Raw genomic sequence first — 18,328 nt, forward strand, 5'->3', positions numbered from 1 at the left:
GAGAGAGAGAGAGAGAGAGAGAGAGAGAGAGAGAGAGAGAGAGAGAATTTTTCCTGGCGAGGCTCAGTCCTAGCGAGTGTCCCTCAGGTGAGGGAGGCGCACCAGGTAATCCTGAGTCCTAGTGGCGGTCAGGAGCTGTAGCTCGGGCGAAGAGCTCCCGGCCACCTCCAGCCAGGTAGTGGGAGGGTTGTGTAAACGGAGCGGGGTAAACATAGGCATTCCCAAATGGCGTGGCATGGTATCTCGAGCTCCACATGCCGGGCAGTTTGGTAGGGGATATACTGTGGGATAGATATGCGGACGTGTCTGGTGGGAGAGAATGGGCCTGTAATTGTCGCCATAATCTGTCTAGAGGTGAAGGAAGAGACGTGTGAGGGGGCGATAATTATAGCCGCTGTAGGCGGTAGTGTGTGGTAATGTCGCTAAAAGTAAGCAAGGGTTCGCGAGCGTTTCGTGCGCCGTGCTGTGAGACGTCCACGTCTGGTGCTCGGTAAATGAGTCCTCGAGCGGCCAGGTGAGCCGTTTCCGCACCGCCAAAGCCCACGTGGCCGGGGGTCCAGTGCAGGATTATGATTTTGTTGGGCGGAGGGCGGGATAGGAGAATTAGGCGAGCAGGGAAGGAAATGTGTCCCCGCGCGAAATTTCGTACGGCCGTCTTAGAATCGGAGATTATGTGAGGTGGGGGTGGCGGGTGTGTTGCCACGCGCGGCCCACCCGTGCCACTCTAGAAGGTGACCTGCCCGAAATGAGTGAGAGACGCTGATTGGGTCTCATTGTGGCGGGATAAAGCGCGACACTTGTGCGCGCGCGCCCGCGCTACCTGCGAAGGGCGAGCGAGGCTGCGACCAAGCTTTATAACAGGGTCACAGTCAACGCTTCATCCCTGGCCAATCCCCCGAGTGGGTGCGTGCCAAACACTTCAAGGGCATCATCATCCTCATAATCGTCATTAGAGTACGTAGATAAAGTTGGCTTTGCCGCAAGGCGTTTCGGCGTCCGCCACCACCGACGGCGCAAGTCAGCCAATACAAGCTTCGCTTGAATGAGGAATTTATCGCGACAACTGACTAAGGATGCCGAAATCGCGGCTCCTTGCTTGCACTAATCGGACCCCTGCGGCTTCCAGTGGGCGACGTTCTAATCAGACGCAAGATTTCTTTCAATGCTAACAGCAACAACAAAAAAATCTAGCAGCGCTTCGCGATAACATAGAAACAGCTTTCTAAACGTTCGTATTTTTCGTTCTCGTCAATAGGTGGTCAGTACCAAAGCAAAGTCTTACGCTACTCCTCACAACCACGAAACGGTTCGCTGGTTGAATTCATGAAGTGAGCCAATTTGAACTGACGATTTCTCGCGTCGTCCCGGACACCGCAATGGTGCAAGTTAGGTTCAGCGAAATGAAGGCAGCTTAGAAATCAGGGGCCTGCTTCGGAGCTTTGGACCAGGTTCTATAGCAAGTCCGCACCTCAGAGCGCACGTTCATCGCAACCAAAAACAGCTTTTCTAGACGGCACGGTGTCCCAACCCAATTTTACAGTCCCACCAGCCTGCTCGTGGTCGGTATCTCGCCCTGCTCCGACTCCACCAACTCCCAATCGGTGAAACAAGCGGCAGAAGAGAGAACCAAAGCCCACATAAAGAGTCGTCAACAGATGCTGCCAGCCGGGGGAAATATGGCCCGAGAATGCAAAGCGGCCTCTTGAAATTACACTTTTTCCATGCCTTTATGCAAACAATTCAGGCTTCCGAGCTGACCCGTATCACTGCTGATGGTTTCACGGTGAGCTAGGAAGAGTAAAATAACAGCTGCAGGATGAGGGTACAGGTCGAAAGAAGTGCGTTAAACATTTGAGAATTTATTCACCTTGCAGGAACACCGCGACGATTATGCAGTGTTAAGCCCGTTCTGCATGGTGCGAATTTCGCTTGCTAATTCGCATACGTGGCGCCGCTTGTGCGGCAAAAAGATTTATTCTCATTGCTGTGACAAATTTCCAAATGTTTGAAGCAGTCGAGCTTCTCCTGTGAACGCCGCTTGGCCTTTGGAAATTTGTCGCAGCAATGAAAATAGAAAAACATACCGTTTTGCCGCACGAGCGGTGCCGCATTTGCGAATCCGCATGCGAAATTAGCACCCTGTGTACTTCTATAGGTGCAACTTCGACGCAGGTTCTTTTTTAAATAATAAAACGTCAGTCCATGCACACAGGACGCAGCAGTGAGGCGACGTTGAGGCTGTATGCGTTAGCTCGTAAGTTGCAGAGCTCGGACTTATCTTCAGATAACACGAGATACTGCGCCTCAATCGAAGCTTTCTTATACCGTGGTCATGAGTACACTGCAAGAAATTTTTTTTGGTCACCGGCTTAGTTTTGCTCCTGTTAACAGCACAAAACGCTTTTTTTTTTCCGCCTTCGATCGCACCAGCTGTCGCCATGCCGTTGCCATTCGTGGAAATAAAGAGCAGGAGCTACACTTCCTAGTTACCGACTGCTTCACTTCAAGAATAAAATAGGACAGCAATGACAGAGCGACTCCACAGCCATTTAGCTAGAAGCAACAATGCGGTAAAGTGGTCTGGTATGCGAACAGATTTTCACGAAACGAATGGAGGAGGAAGGTGCTTTACGACACCTTCGTCCTCCTCCCCCTCCCAACCTCCTATACTGCGCAACAAAGGTTTGGACACGGAAGGAAAAGCAAGACACCATAATGGCCAATTCAACATGACACGCTCGTGGGAACTAACGGTGCGCACAAGAAAAGCGGCCTCAGCAAAAATGCCGCAGCAGCGTGCATGGACGCACCTGATTCGCAGCGACAGTTCGCACATTACGGGCGCCATGGCAGAGGCCAGGCCGTCGCTGTCCGTGGCCGAATAGCGATGCATGGTGACACCTCACGGCCTACGGCACATTCCGTCTGCAAGCAGCGCCCAACCGCAGTCCCGGTCGGCGGCGGGACTGGCAGCGCTGGCTCGGCGGAGCCCGGGGAGCTCCAGACTGAGGCGGGCATCGCGCAGTCTTAGCCAGCGACATCCGAAGCGCGAGGGTGCGCAGCAGCCCACGTCGAGCCACAGCCGGGACCAGCCGTCACGGCGACAGAAAAGGGGCCACACCACGAAAACTCTTGCAAGCAGCAGTTGATCAACGTTGCCGTGCAGCTCGCGCAGTGAATATCGGGCGCCCCAGTAAATACAGGGTCCACCAGGCGCGAAGGCGACACGACGACGTGCCCTTGCGGCGGCTCAACGGGCCGGCGGCATGGGCTTTGCGGGGGTCCTCGGGAATCTACACTCTGCGAGCTATTCTTGCGCTCCGCGTGGCCGTGGACGAGTAGCAGCGAATTGTATTCGCAAAGCTCACGGGAGCCATTCGTGCACCGAAGCCCGTCAGTCGACCCCGGCTTTTGCTGGGTTTCCTGGGGCTCGCGAACGCTGGCGACACATCGACGCCGCTAGTCGCGCCTGCTGCCGTTCCTCCCTCTTCCTTTGCTTTCTACTACTTGCAACCGGCACGGTCGCGACTTCATAAACAGCGCAGGCATGATGAAGAAGGAAACGTCCCACGTTCTACTGGCCTAATGACGGCCGTTTCTGTTGCTGGTTTGGAATTGGTGATAAAGAAATAAATATTCCCTCCGTGGATTTGCGTGCCCATTAGAGAAGACGGTGTAGAGGAGCTGGAGAAGATACGAAACAACAGATTCTAAAACGTGTACCATTTTACATGCAGCTAACAACCCAGCCATTGATTATGGCGGGCTTCACCACAACGCCTCAGAGTGACCAGCCAAGACAACAGAGACGACCCAGCTATACGATTTCGCTCAAAAATGTACTTACCCAAGAAAAACGCAAAAACCTTCGCATTGCATAATGTCCAGATACCATTTCTGATTGAAATCGTGTCGCTGGGCTTCGCCATTGGACAAGATTCCCGCGTTAGTCGCAGCAGCTTGTCATTCTGGGGCGTTGTGGTGAAGCCGGCTTACGGAGACTATTTAGGAGTACAGGCCCTTGTGCCTACTGCGATTACGTAGTGTGATTTACAGAGAAGCGTGCACACGCAGCAAATAGAAGTTACAGTCAACGCTCCCCACGTCTAAGAATATAAAATAGACAGTGGTGGCCGAGATTTGTAAAAACAAAAACAAGCTCGCATTTACCTACAGACGTCGACTACCCAGGTTTAGCAATACATACAAATATGCCCGACTTTTCTTGCACTTCGAAGCGAGCGGTCTTTAGGCGAGGAAGAAACTTTTCTTCCGCCATTTGAAGCGAACGCGGAGGTTTTGCGCATGAGCGGAACATCTCAACCGCGCTGAAAAAGCCATCGGAGCAATATGACAGGCAAATGTGACCGCTGCGAAGCCATAGGGGCGTTTGCGCCCATCTCGTGTGGGTGTACTCTTAACGCGCTGGAGAAAACTCGATTCCGCAGAAGCCATTCCCGTGTACACGCGGCCGTGACAGATCCCGCTTCAGTTTGCCTTGCCGGTCGCCACGGAGTCCGTGGAAGAAGATGGCAGAATGCTATATCAGTGTCCGTAAAGCAGAACATTTTCGCCAGCCAGCGAAAGCACGTCGTTCCGAGTACACCGTTCCACTGCCATGGAATATTTGGAACCGGTCGCTGCAACGTCTCCGCCTTATACGCGCTTTACAACCAGGGTCTAACTGTTCGGTCCGGGTTCGGGCGACTTTACGTCGTACCGGTTCAGTTGCACCTGCACTGTAAGCCCGGTTGGCCCGGTTGGTTTCCCTACGCACAGGAAAGCGCAAAAGGGTTAAAAAAAATAACAACGGCAGCCGGTGTAAAGATAAAAAACAAGAAGCTTCACGAAGAGAAAGAAAAGAAAAATCCCTGGAGATTTGCACTTGAGGGATTCTGCATCTGCAACACTTTCCGTAAACGCTTTCACTCTTCCCTTCGCGTCTGGAAGCACTGCGTGATTTGCTCGTAGCAGCAGATACGCATTCCGTTTCTGCTTTGCTTTTTTCGCTGTCTTTTTAAAGTGAATATCGAATGCGTTCATTGCTGCAACTGAAGGAAAGCCGTCGAATAGCCGCTACACCGCTGTAATTCCATCGGTCGAAGACAGACAATTGATTTGAGCAAGTTTCTAGGTTACCTGATTGACATAGATCAGTAATTTTTGGCTGAGGTACTTCGCGACCCCCTATTCTAAGCACTGGATGTGTTGGTTGACTACGTTCTGCAAGCATTTAAGATTTCGAAAACGAATTGAAAAATGTGTTGCAGAGACCCTTTAAAGGAAAAACAAGACACTGTTCCTTACAATATGACTGCTCAAGCGGACCTAGCAAGCGCGATGCAGCGGTCAGCGCCATGCAGCATGATCGGCTACAGATGCACTTACCTGACGCCAGATTCTTCAGCCTTTGGAGACCTCGACAGCACTGCCAGTGTGTGCAGCACCTGCGGTGGGGACATCGCGCAATGAGCAGATGAATGGCAAGACTGATCGCCTCGCACTTCTGTTAGGCAAATGAATGGCGTCCCTATAGGCGCCATAGCGGCCACCACACATTTTGTAAACATTAAATCAGTATTTTGTAGCCGTTGTGAGCGATTTTGTGCTACTATAAGGACGCTTTCTTCAGGCTCCGGTGTCCAATAAGGAGCGCACTAAAATGCAACTTCTTTCTGTAATATGAATCTGAATGAAACCACATTGGCTGCATATGAAAAATGGGAAGTTCGCAGGATTCCGCAGTCTTCTCAGTGATTTGATTGCTCACTGTTGAAAGCGTTGAATGCAAATAATGGCAGTGAGGCGAGCGCTCTCTCTCTCTCCCTCCCTCCCTCCCTCCCTCCCTCCCTCCCTCCCTCCCTCCCTCCCTCCCTCCCTCCCTCCCTCCGTCCGTCGATCAGTCAGCACAGCGATCTGACTCTAGGGACCATCTAGCTTCACTGATTTACAACAGTTGATACCAACCTGTAAACGTCAGCTCAAACGCATCTCTCACAACTTCGGATGCGCCACACGTGACATTGCAAGGTCATTTTTGCGCAAAGAATCATCGTGCCCAGAGCCTGTTACGGCGCCATCCACTTCCGACTTACTCAGGCACGCATCAACAAAACTGTGAAGCCTCCAGCCACAGCCCCTAATAGCAATCGCCGGACTGCCCCATCATACTCACTGTTCCTTCTTCCTTCACTCGGCAAGATCGCTGCTTACCGAACACAACACAGCACCTGACGCAAACGAACTCTGACAGTGACAGGCCGGCACACATTCCAAGGTCAACGTCCTTTGGAACTCAGCCACCTTCAAAGCTACAACTACTGCTTACCCACTCCAGACCACTACCAACGAAAACCCACACTGCCGACCACACACACAGCCACCTAGGGCGACTAGTGCGCAGACAACGGATGCAAACGTCTTCAAAGATGGGGCCTTGAGTGAGCCGCTTCCTTGCAGCGCTTGCTGTCGCGTACACCTTACGCTGAAAACGCCACACTCTAACTGCAAGACATTTTCCCGGGGCCTCACGTGGTCCCAGATGCCACAACTCAAAACACGGGTCGCGCTATCACCCTCACGCGTAGCCTAATTAAAAGCCATAAAAGCATTACGCCGCACCCCACCTGGACGTCCCACTACAGCTATTTACACAAAAGAATTCTGTGAAATTACCCAGCGCCATCTTAACATCAAAATTCGTGTACAATAGATACCCAAAGTGGAAACAACTGAAAGTAAGAGGTCCGCATAGAATTGAATTGCAAGCGAGACACAACTACCCCCCCCCCCCCCCTGGAAATCCTCAGCACCTTCCCTTCACAAGAAAGGGTAGAAGCAAACGTGAGCGATTACGCAGCAGTTCACAGAATGCCCTTTAGGAGCAGCTTTGGAACAATAAAAAGGAGTTTTGGAGCCGCAAAATGATGTTTCTGAGCACATTTATAGGGCCAAGCCTCCTTATCATTTGCAATGTCCACACATGTATTTAACGTTCGAACATTTACATGGCTAGCAGCCTGGGTAGGCGCAAGACGTGTCCGCGCCAATAAGTATATCACAGCTGACCAACTCGACAAGAGCTAGCTTAAAGCTAGCCATACTTTATAAACATTGAAAGAGAAGCTTGCACATGCACATGCCATCACAACTGAGATGCATTTCTAAGTCGAAGACCAGGAGATTATATAGAGGTACGCTCACTTCTGAGCTTTATGACATAAGGAATGTACATAGTATTCTATATACATTGAGCTTCTAGCTACCACTAATGCGCAATGGCGTGGTGACTGCGCGGCTAAAGCGTTGAAGTGCGTAATTTGAAGACAGCTACCGCGTACCATTATTTTTTGCCTCCGAATTTCGCATTTGTAACAGCGAAAAACGTTCTTATGAACATGTTTTTCCCTACCCCTTCAAACTATCCAAGGTTTTGCTGAGACTTTAACATGTCAAATTGGTGCTTCGTGTTATGCGGATAGTCTACTTTCCGTTCATTTCGAGGTGGCGGCATGCGACCTTTTTTTTTTTTTTTTGCTCACTGCCAGGGTTCGAAGTTTGGCCACATCTGCCGATAACCACAAAGGCACCCGGAATGCATGCGAGAAGCCGCTATCTCTCCTCCCACAGCTTCGTCACGACACGAACGCGCTCTTATCTGCGATAGCAAAGGTTGAGCGCCAGATAGCCCCCCTTTGCGCTGATCAAAAAACCGGAAAAGTACTCGCACATCACGGGCGCGGCTGCCCTGTCACTGAAAACCGGGTGATCAGAGCATCTAAGAGAATCCCGCCGTTTTTCTGAATATAAAACCAGGCTGCCTCTTCATGACGCCCGGACCTTGGCTGCGCGGTACTTCCAGAATCGGCCCTGGGCGCAAATAAAGTTGGGGTCCTATATGAGAGCATACAACACCATGGTGATCCATTTATGGTATTATTTTTTTCGCCGTAACCAAAATTTTCTCCCAATATATGGGGCACAGCATTATATGCGGATTCTTACAGCAACCGAGAAGGCGCAGATTATTGGCCGGTAGCCGATTCATAGCAGATTTCCGCGCGTATAACCTGCACCAGTAATTGACAAATGTTGAAAGTAAAGTCGGGGTGCCGGTAATAAGCGAATATTGCGTCGGAATGCAGCTTCACCGCAATGCGGGCCGCGCCACGATGCGTGCGTCGACACTGGCTGCCATTGCAATGATCCTCCAGCTTTATCGCACTCAAGTTGGAACAGGAGTTAGTCGGTTACACGACATGTCGGTAAAACAGCGCGCGTATTGTCCGTTCTTTTTTAAAGACGATAGTCTTTCTTGGGCTACTTAATGCCGAAAATTTCGGTCGGGCCGGGTCGGGTCGGGTCCGTCCGTCCATCCGCCGATTTAGCCTTCCGGCCAAAAGTAAAAAAAATAATAATAATAAATAATTCTTTAACTACAGGGACAGGTTTATATAGGCAAAAATTTCCAAACCACTATACCTAAAAGCTTCATGCTTGTCAACATTGTTGAGCAATAGGAAAACATTTGGCTCATTTGAGGCAAAACATCAGTGCACAACTGGTACTCGCAGTGTTCTTCGAATTAAATATGCATGGTTGCTTGATATTTGCGCTAGCAAATACGAACTACGCGTTGAAAAAAAAAATATTTTGACACAAAGGTACAATGAAGAGCTCGCACGAGCCCGGACCTTGTGGCAGTGTTCCAAGTTCAACAGTAACAAAATTCTCCAGTAGATGGCGCGAGCTGTGGAACGCGGCCAAATTGAAGTGACCTCAGCAAGCCTCCTCCGTGTTGATCGCGGGAGGAGCGGAAGAGCGCGAGAGGTGGGCGGGGGAGAGAAGATCACGTGGCAGGGTCGGCAGAAGACTACCGTCTTTCGGCGACATTTGCAGCGAAGCGAGCAGATACGCGGCCAATGTTTCCGTCCCTGTGCAGTTTCACTGACATGCTGTTCTGGCCGCCTGATATTCAAAAGCGAATATATAGTCAATGTTCACCGTTCAGTCAATCTTCAGCCAGCGCCATCCTACCATTATCGTGAAAGCGCTTGTCATTCTAAGGCCAGATGCCACCGCGCGGCGTTGAAGAGAATAAGATAATCCCGCCAATATACCACCAAAGCGTACTCCCGGGGACGACCTGTGCGGTAGCAGATTGGGGACTTACTAGTCACCGTAAAAGAAAACTTGCGTCGGCGCAACGAGCCTTGGAGAGAAGAAAGACAGGAGTAACGCTTATGGATGGGAACCGAGCGTCTTAGATTAGGAGGCAAACTCAATTGGGAGAGTTGCATTTGGTGTGTAGTGCAGAGCACTGACAACCAGTGAACCACCAGGGAAACCAGGGAAACGGAGTGGTTGGTTACCGAGAGATGCATGCCGAGAAGATGAAAAGAATGGACTCCGACCACTCCGTGACTCGGACAGAGAGGATACGAACAGTTGGAAGCGAATGTGGGAGAGGCCTTCATCCATGCAGTGGATATAGATATGCTGATGAAATGAATAAACACTTTATATACACACATACATTGTAATCAGCAGGCAACGAGGTGGCCGATGAGAAGACCGCTGCTGCTGCACTCAGGAACACAGAAGACATAACAACAGTACCCTACACTGATCAGACAACACCTTCGCGAAACATGCCAACACACTCGCCCTTCATGCGTCCGTCTTTTTAGCGCTTAAATCATGTCTCCCCAAGTATTCACCCACTCGCCCAGGAACAAGTTTTTAAACCGCTTGGTACGCGCGCGCGTCCTGGAAGCCGCCTCCTGGCAGCTTCTATTTTGCAATGAGGGCCTGTGTTTGAAAGGTTTGATTATGAACGCATGCGTCACGGCAGCAGTAACTGTATAAAACGTCACTTCACGCAAGATCATTTCACGCAGTCTATGCTTCTATCCCCCCCCCCCCCCAAAAAAAAAAAAAAAGAAAAGAAAGCGACGGCCGGTATTTGCGCCATTCAAATAGTTTAGATTGTGCGAGTGATGATGTCACTAATGACTTAACAGGCGCAAAACGGCACTCGTTTTCGGCTACTATTTGGCTGTTCGCGAACAACGTACGCTTATCCATAGGCGTCTGGCGGTTACAGTTAACTTTGTAAAATTGACGATTTTGATTACGAAATTTAACGCACCGACGCTACACAGGCGATGAGGCGCGACGTAGTGGAGGGGTCCGAATTGATTTTGACCCCTGAGGATCTTTAACGTGCGTCGATATCTCGAACAAACGGGCGTTTTCGCTTTTCGCCTCCATCAGAAAAGTGGCAGCGTTGTAAAATGCCGCGCACATGGAAGAAGTGTTACATCGGAGTGCGCCCAAGTCCTGCTAATTTCAGGGAGAACCGCGAATGTAAAAGGGAAGTCCACCCACCTTTCTAAAATCGCCGTACTCGAAGAGCATGTTCGGCTCGAAGAGGTCGCTGTTGTTGAGATTGAAGACATTTTTGCATGTCTGCAGGAACGTCCTGATGTTTTTCAGGCAAAGGAACTGCAAAAGAAAGCGAGCCCGAGTTAGGGAAAAAGTCCATCGCTATATATTCCTCGAGCAAAAGTAACATGAAAATACCACACCCGGCAACTTCTCCAATCCTCAATACGGTAACGACATCATAGACTAAACCCGGGATTTCCTTCTCAAGCGAGCGCTAAACAGCATAATGCAATATATGCACATGCGTATGTGCACCTATGCGCCACAAGACCCGTCGTGAACCGTCGCGGGACAGCCGCGAATTTCTAAAGAACAGTGCCAGCAACGCGAGCGCGCAATGAAACAGCTCTCGCGCATTGATGACATGGACGGCCGTGACTAGGGAAGTTGCACCATTGGGAAAATCCCGTGCCGGTGTACGAAAAGAAAGCAGCGCGGGACCGCCGACAGAGCTCAGGCAACATCGCACAAGCCTGTTCCCATAGATATGCCTGTTCCCATGCCCAGGGTCTCGGTCTCTTTGAAAGGAAAATTCAACGCTGCCCTGTGAAAGACCTGCCGAAGCCGACAGCGGGAATTTTTCCTGACACTCATTGAAGACAGTCAAGCAAGGTCCCCCGTCACCTTGCATCAGTTAATTACGACGCACCGTGACGTCACTTGTGAGCCCAACAGCCTCAATTCTGGTAATGAGATAAAAATGGAGAAGGGGGGGGGGGGGGGGGCAGATCAACACTGGTTGATTGGTTGTGATAGTGTTCTAGTACACTCTAGTAGTGGGGTTTAACGCGCCGAAGCAACACCTGGGCTATGAAGCGCGCCGTAGTGGAGGGCCCCGGGTCAATTTTGACCACGTTAAAGACCCCGAATCTTTGACGTGCGTCGAAATTTCGCCCCCCGGGCGCTTTCGCTTTTCTCCTCCATCAGAAAAGCGCCCACCGAGGCCGGGATTGAACCCGCGTCCTTGGGCTCACCAGCTCAACGCCTGAAGGCCCAACCGCATGCAGCGTACTTTCGGCGTTTTCACGCGCCAACGTCGTCCCGCGTCGACTCGCGTCAGCGCGAGTCGCCAAAAATGCATGGTGACGCGAGCTGACGCCCGAGCGACGCCGATGTCTACGCTCGCCAGATATCGGCGTCGACACAGCGCGAGAGAGCATCGGAAAGCGGGCGGCAGCGTCCGGGTTTCCTGTCCTTCGCGTGGTTTGGGGTCATTCCTGTCAGCAGAAAACAATCAATTTCTTTTTAACTTGCGGTAATCGGTTGCCTAGAGACAAATTGCAAGCTATTTCTGTTCGCAAGCACTCATCCATTTGTGGCTTGTTCGGCTTTCATTGGGGAGATCAGGGATCTGCGATAGCTTTGTGTGAAACTAAATAAGGGAGCTCTGGCTACATCGCTTCCAGTATTATCATAATGTGGCTTGTCTGCAAGATAGGTGCGTGACGAGCAAGCGTTATCAACGCCAGAATTCTGGCGGCGCATTCCATTCCATTCGTAGCTACCGTGGCTTGCGCAGGGGAGACCCGGGATGTGCGATAGCTTTTCTTGACTCAAATAAGGGAGTTGTGGTTACATCGCTTGTAGCACTAGCATTATTGTCCTCGGCTCCAAGATCGGTGCGCAAGAAACAAGCGTTGCCACTACTCAAATCTCTCAAATACGACCAAGAGAAAGCACACCCGTCACTATTCGTGGGCAGCCTCGGTTAGTACACCGAATTTTTCGAGGCTGCCTCGTCTCCTGGCGTGGTCAAGCGGTTGATGTGACGGACTTCTGTTTTGAAAGTCCGTGGTTCGAATCCTGGCAAAGCCTCGGTGTGTGTGTGTGTGTGTGTGTGTGTGTGTGTGTGTGTGTGTGTGTGTGTGTGTGTGTGTGTGTGTGTGTTTTGCGGCGAGGGTTTGATCAGTTTTTATTTTTGGGGGGAGGGGGGGGGGGTACAGACAGGGTGCCAGAGTACCTTACCTTTTAACCTACAAATGACGTTCGACGGTAACCTCAGTATCAAGGCAGCGCTGAAATTTGTTTTGCTTACTTAGAATTCATGAACGTGCAGTCGGTACATAACATGAATGTTAAATCAAGTAGCAAGTAAAGCAGTTGTGCGAGGTGCGTCTTCGTTTATAATCCTATGTTATTTTGTTCAGATTTGAACGTGCTTACTCGAGATACATTTTGCAGCATTTCAATATTTGCCCGCCAACATACTTAGCAGTGGATAAAGACGCCAAGTGATTTTTTTTTTTTTTTTGGCTGAAGTTCAAGTCGCCGTTATATTATCTGTGCGATAGCAACTGAATGGAAAGCAAGGGAGCGACTTGGCGCGGCTTTTTCTTTGTATAGCTATTGAAACTCGCTGATATTCTGTACCACTTGTGCTGCGACTGACAACCGTTAGTTCCGAAATTTGAACAGCATATCACATCTTTTCTTTTTCTTTTAATTTTTCCTCCTTGTGTGCACGAATGTATCTTAAAAGGGGCTCGCGGCCTTATAACTTTTTTTTTGGTTATCAATGCAACTAGTTGATGTGTTTCTTTTTGTTATGCCCCCCGCTGTAATGCCAAAAAGGCGCTCTGGGTACCAATAAAGAAAGAAAGAAAGAAAGAAAGAAAGAAAGAAAGAATCGACAATAACTGCTCATAAACGACGTCAACAAGATGGCATACGTGTCCAGCAACGCCCGCCGACGCAGCGACTGGCGCGCGACTTTACCGGTCTCATGCGGTTACTCGCCCTCTCCTGCGAGTCCGCGCGTTGCCTCCGAACAACGCCGACGCTCGCGCGACGCGTGATTTCGCGTCCATGTGGTGGCGACCAGCCACCGCGGCGGGTCGCAGTTCAAGATTGACCCTTGTTACCCAAACATATAATAAAAGAATGGTACAGGTGCCGTCAAAAGTAATTGGAACACGGTCTCGTAAATTTACAGGAATTCCTTCTTCCGAAAACTTCCTGGCTGCATTGGTGTGCTTTGCACAATGTTTAGCTCCGCCCACCCTTTTCCCCCCTTCATATGTGTTTTATATGTTTCATGTTAACCTTCTCTCCTGTCCCCCTATTCCTATCACCATGTACTCTTTCCTCCCCTTCCCCTACACCAGCAGGCGTTCCGGTGTCCGCCCCTAGCCGAGACACTTTATGCTCGCTGGAGGACCTTCCTCTCTTCCTAATGATTAACAAATACATGCACATACATTGGCGTGCGTCGAAAGGAGTCGTTCCTAATAGAAAAAGCTTAACTTAAACCGGTAACGGTTGTCATAAAGCCAGTAAGACAAATATTCTGTGATACTATTCACAAATCTTTGTTCCAGTTACTTATGATGGCACCTGTGCATGAAAGTGGGCAACAAAAATAACGCCGCAATAACAAACACTACATCTGAGTGAGAAAAAAAAAAATCGCGACCTCGTTCGTACTGAACCAGATGCCAGTCTACAGCAGCAGCAGTGAACGCTTTGTGCAGGTGTGCGCGCAATGCCCGAGAAGCGCACGCGTAGTGAATGCCGCGCTCTTGGGCCGAGCCAGAGCCGCACAATGGTGGTCGCTGAAAACGCGGGAAACAAACGGCTGCCCCGCGACGGAGCCGGCTAAACACGAGCCGAGCAGCGGGAGCCGAAAGGTGTCAAGCGCTGCTCCGGCCAAAACGATGCGCGCTGTCATTGAGAGCTGCCGCGTGCCGCGCATTTCGGCAGCTGCTGCATTCAGCCGAAACAGGCGCGCGAACAAAGGAAAAGCGTGCCGCACGCTCCCACGGGCATCCGACGCTCCTGGTGAACACTCCCCCCTCCCCCTCGCCCGCGGCATGCGAGACGAGACGACGCCAGCTCGCCCAGAAAACGCACCGTGCTAACGACATGCTGCCGGCTGCTGAAATAAGAGCACGAAAACCTCCAAAGTAAATATACAAGTGTCCGAAATATCCAAGCGGGCTCTTCACGCCATCGTTTTGCGAATAAATGGCGGTTGAGATAGCCATCGTTTGAAATGATACGGACACAGCTATATTAAAGCTGTCAAAAGAGTGGTAAATGTCGGTCAAGGCAATAACAGCTGACACGTCCGGCAACTCGGGCTATGACGAACTTGTGTCGCACCCTGCTCGGGGCAGCAAGTCTGGCTTGCACGCATCTGTGCTTCCAGGAACAGTTGCTTAAACCAACATGCGTCTGTTTTACGCTCCCCATAAAAGAAAACAACACAACCTCTATTTTTAACAGTATACGTATTGCTTTCCAGTACAGTTTTCCCGATACAATCAACACATTTCGCACCACAGAAGACACTTTGAAATGCCTCTTTACAAATAGTTGATTGATTGATTGTGGGGTTTAACGCGCCGACGCAACGCAGGCGATGAGGCGCGCCGTAATGGAGGGCTCCGGATTAATTTCGACCACCTAGGGATCTTTATCGTGCGCCGAAATCTCGTACACACAGGTGTTTTTGCTTTTCGCCTCCATCAGAAAAGCGGCCGCCGCGGCCGGGAATCGAACCCGCGACCTCGTGGTCAGCAGCGCAACGCCTTAGCCACTGAGCCACCGCGGCGGGTTACAAATAGTTTGCGAAACTACTTACGTAGTGTTTACCATGTGCACATTTTTGTGTTTTATTACACGATGTAGTGAACCGAAAGCTTATTTGGACTTCTAATCATTTTTATTGGTTCCTGGTGAATGTAAATCTACTGACTTGTTTTTCTGACTTGACATGCAGCGCTTAATGTGGTAACTCTGTCCACCACTGCCTGTGTACTGCTTTGTTTTTTTTGTTTTTTTTTAGTGGAAGGTGGGGCTTTGTAAAGCTGCTGGAAAGCAGCTTTCCCCCCTTTATTAGCTCACAACAGCTGTTGTCCTTGCGTGCACGTTGTGAGAAATAAAAAAATTCAATTCAATTCAAAACATGTTCAAGGTAATTTGAAGTCGAATACCACATAGGCAACATGAAGTACACTGGCACCATTGAACCTCACTTATTGTCCCTGGACAGTAGAAATCCGGCGCTCAATACATCTGAAGAAAAACAAAAAACAAAAAAAAAATCGACAAGAAAGAAAAAAAATGAATCCTAGTTACACCCACTGTGAAATCTGCTCAAACAGCGGAGCTGTGGTTCGCTTGTGTCGGCTCGAACGTCAACGGGAGCTCGCCCGAGAATGGCAGTGCCGTCGCCACGCAGATTCTACGGTACGCGCAAACGAATCGGCGGCTAAGCGTCAGCGGTGGAAGCAGGTGATGAGGCGCGCCGTAGCGGAGGGCTCCGGATTAATTTTGACCACCTGTGAATTTTTAACGTGCGCCGAATCCTCGAACCCACGGGCGTTTGGGCTTTTCGCCTCCTGAGAAAAGCGGCCGCCGCGGCCTGGAATGGAACCCGCGACCTTGGGCTCAGCAGAGGAAGTTTCCCTCCTCTCTCCCTCCATTAGCGGCAGGGACAGGAACCACCCCCTGCGGGACCACTGCGCCCTCTATCGGTAGGCCTGGGAACCTGCTCCTACCCCTGCGTGACGCACGACATTCAGCAGACGGACGAAAAGGCTCGACCTACCCCAGATCCGCTATTGGAAAAAAAAACCAAAAAACTCCACTGTCGGTGAGGTGCTTGAGTGGCACCCTTTGGTCCCTGACGTCAGCTTGTGGGCTGCGCCGTCGTCGTCTACCACCCTTCAACTGAGCGTGGCTGCAGTTTCTGTGCTCGAACTCACCTGTTTTTATAATTGGCTGCACCGAAAAGCAAGTCAGCCTCACTTCAATTATATTGCGACCATTCTGAAGCCTCTAAATACCATAGAGCTGTGCCCCGCAACAAAATGATTAGCAGCATACCAGGGTAACTCTCCCTCATATAGTCTATCTGCGAAGTCCAATGCTCACAGCTGCGTAATAAGTATTTATGCCCTAGTTACACAGCGGAAGTAACCGCAGTTACGTTTAAACGCGGTTAGTAAACTTTAACCGCGGTTATCGCAAACTGCGGTTTTGGGTTACACGCGAAATCCAAGTGTATCGACAGCCGTCACTTGGTTGTGAGCGTAACAAAAATAAATTAACAAACTTTTCACCTCGCGATAAAAAACAAGAGAAGCAGTGTAGACAAAAGGAAATATCGTTAAGACAGTTGCTTCAGACCCGAACGCGACGCATTCGAGCGCGGCAGCGGGGGGCTTCCCCAACAGCTCGCAACCGTCTTGGTTTTCTCGGTGTTGGGAACTTTAGGGTTAGCATCGCAGTGGATATTTGACCACCGCTGTCTCTACAAGTGCGAATTACAATACATAGCCCAATTTTTCACCATACTAACATCCACTTTCTCGCATTCGAAAGTTTTTTTCCGTGACCAGATTAGAGAGTTTTAGCATAGCGTTACCGTGTTTACGTTACCGTTTACTGTGTCTGCGGGAGTCGACTGCGCATGCGTGAGAGTTAAAGTGAACAGTAACTTACCGGCACAGGCTTTACCGTCGCCAGCGAGTGTCCTGAGCAGACGAAGTGTACCGTCGCGTATTGGTTACAGCAAATGCAGTGCGCTCGGCGCTTATGCTCGATACAGCCGATGAAAGTAATCTTACTTGATGCTGTTTACTACGTGTTTCTTGTTAAATAATGCTCAGGAAAGCGACAAACGACCATTTTTCTCAGATGGGCGAGAAAAATGGCCGCCCCTTCTCGTGCTGAGCCTTGCCCGCCTCAAATAGTTCGGATAAGTTTCTGAGCTCGCAAAGTGCTTTTAGGCCTCCAAAACTGTGCTGGGCAAGGTAGTGTAGGTTATTGAGTAATTCCTACATGTTTTACTCATTTCATGCCTAAATATTTAGCGCTGGGGGCAAATCCTATTTTACCTTGATTCTAACTCTACTCAGTAGATGGCGCCACCAACACGTTTTCTTTCTAAAGCTCTACAGGTGATGGTTACAGTATTCTCAAAATAACTACCGTTAATGTGAATGCTTCACCCGCAAAGTGAAATATTCAAGCTACTTTAAACGAATGCAAATAGATTAAGCAACAAAATTACGCGTGATTTGCTTTGAGACTAATTCATCAGATGTCGCTACCTGCGCCACGGCGGCCGGAATACGCAAACCGCAAACGGTGCGCTAAAGCATGTTCTACCGTTTTCAGCGGTAAAAGGAAACTCCGGCTTCCAGTAACACGGTAAACGGTAACGCAAACACGGTAACGATATGCTAAAACTGCCTATCAGATTGACTGCAAAGAGCGGCGGCAAGCTGTTGCTGCCGTGGTCGGCCGGTTCGAGCCGCTTCCAGTGCTGTACGGGCAAAATAAAATGCCCGGACGCTCGCACGCGAAAGGGAGAAAAGGAGGAGTGCGAGTGGAAAAGGCGAAGGGCGCTTGGCTTTTAAGGCGTGTGCGGGCAAGGGTGAACGGTGTAGATACACGCTCGAGAAACAGCCGGTTCATATACGCGGCGATTGGGGAATGGTTGAGGCACTTGGAAATCTACTGCAGCGCGCAACGCCCGAGAACGCGAAATCACGCACAGAGGCACGGTTGCACTTCACGTAAGAGCATGAGGAGCGGATACGGTAGCGCACACCGTGTATCCAAACCACGACCGGCTGTCGGGATCCAAACACTTGCCGCTTCATGTAAGTGCATAAGCGGCGGGCAACACCTGTTGAGAACGCGAAATCCAACACAGAAATTAAAAACGCGATGTTTCAGCCACGTTTTCGCACACGGGGCATCATGGCAGTTGTATCTGGCGGCTCCATTTAGCCTCTGCAGCGCAGGACGGCGCAGGTAAAAGAGTTTTGCGCTCAATGGCGCAGCTGTTCCACCACTGCATGCTGTGACAGCGTGGCGTGAAAGCACGTGATGCAACGTTTTCGCGCATGCCGCAACGTTGCAAGGA

General features: G+C 50.3%; 1 protein-coding gene across 1 annotated transcript in view; it reads right to left on the reverse strand.

Annotated features, from left to right (window-relative positions):
• The window catches only part of Vav (Vav guanine nucleotide exchange factor), a 235,227-nt gene that overhangs the window by 80,522 nt on the left and 136,377 nt on the right, over nt 1–18,328 (reverse strand). The window contains 2 exon segments of the mRNA XM_077691052.1: nt 5,389–5,447; nt 10,390–10,506. Coding sequence (XP_077547178.1) covers nt 5,389–5,447; nt 10,390–10,506 — 176 coding nt within the window.

Source organism: Haemaphysalis longicornis, unplaced genomic scaffold (genome assembly GCF_048455015.1).
Source record: "Haemaphysalis longicornis isolate Haplotype H1 unplaced genomic scaffold, Haemaphysalis longicornis Haplotype H1 scaffold_1, whole genome shotgun sequence".
NCBI classification, from domain to species: Eukaryota; Metazoa; Arthropoda; class Arachnida; order Ixodida; family Ixodidae; genus Haemaphysalis; species Haemaphysalis longicornis.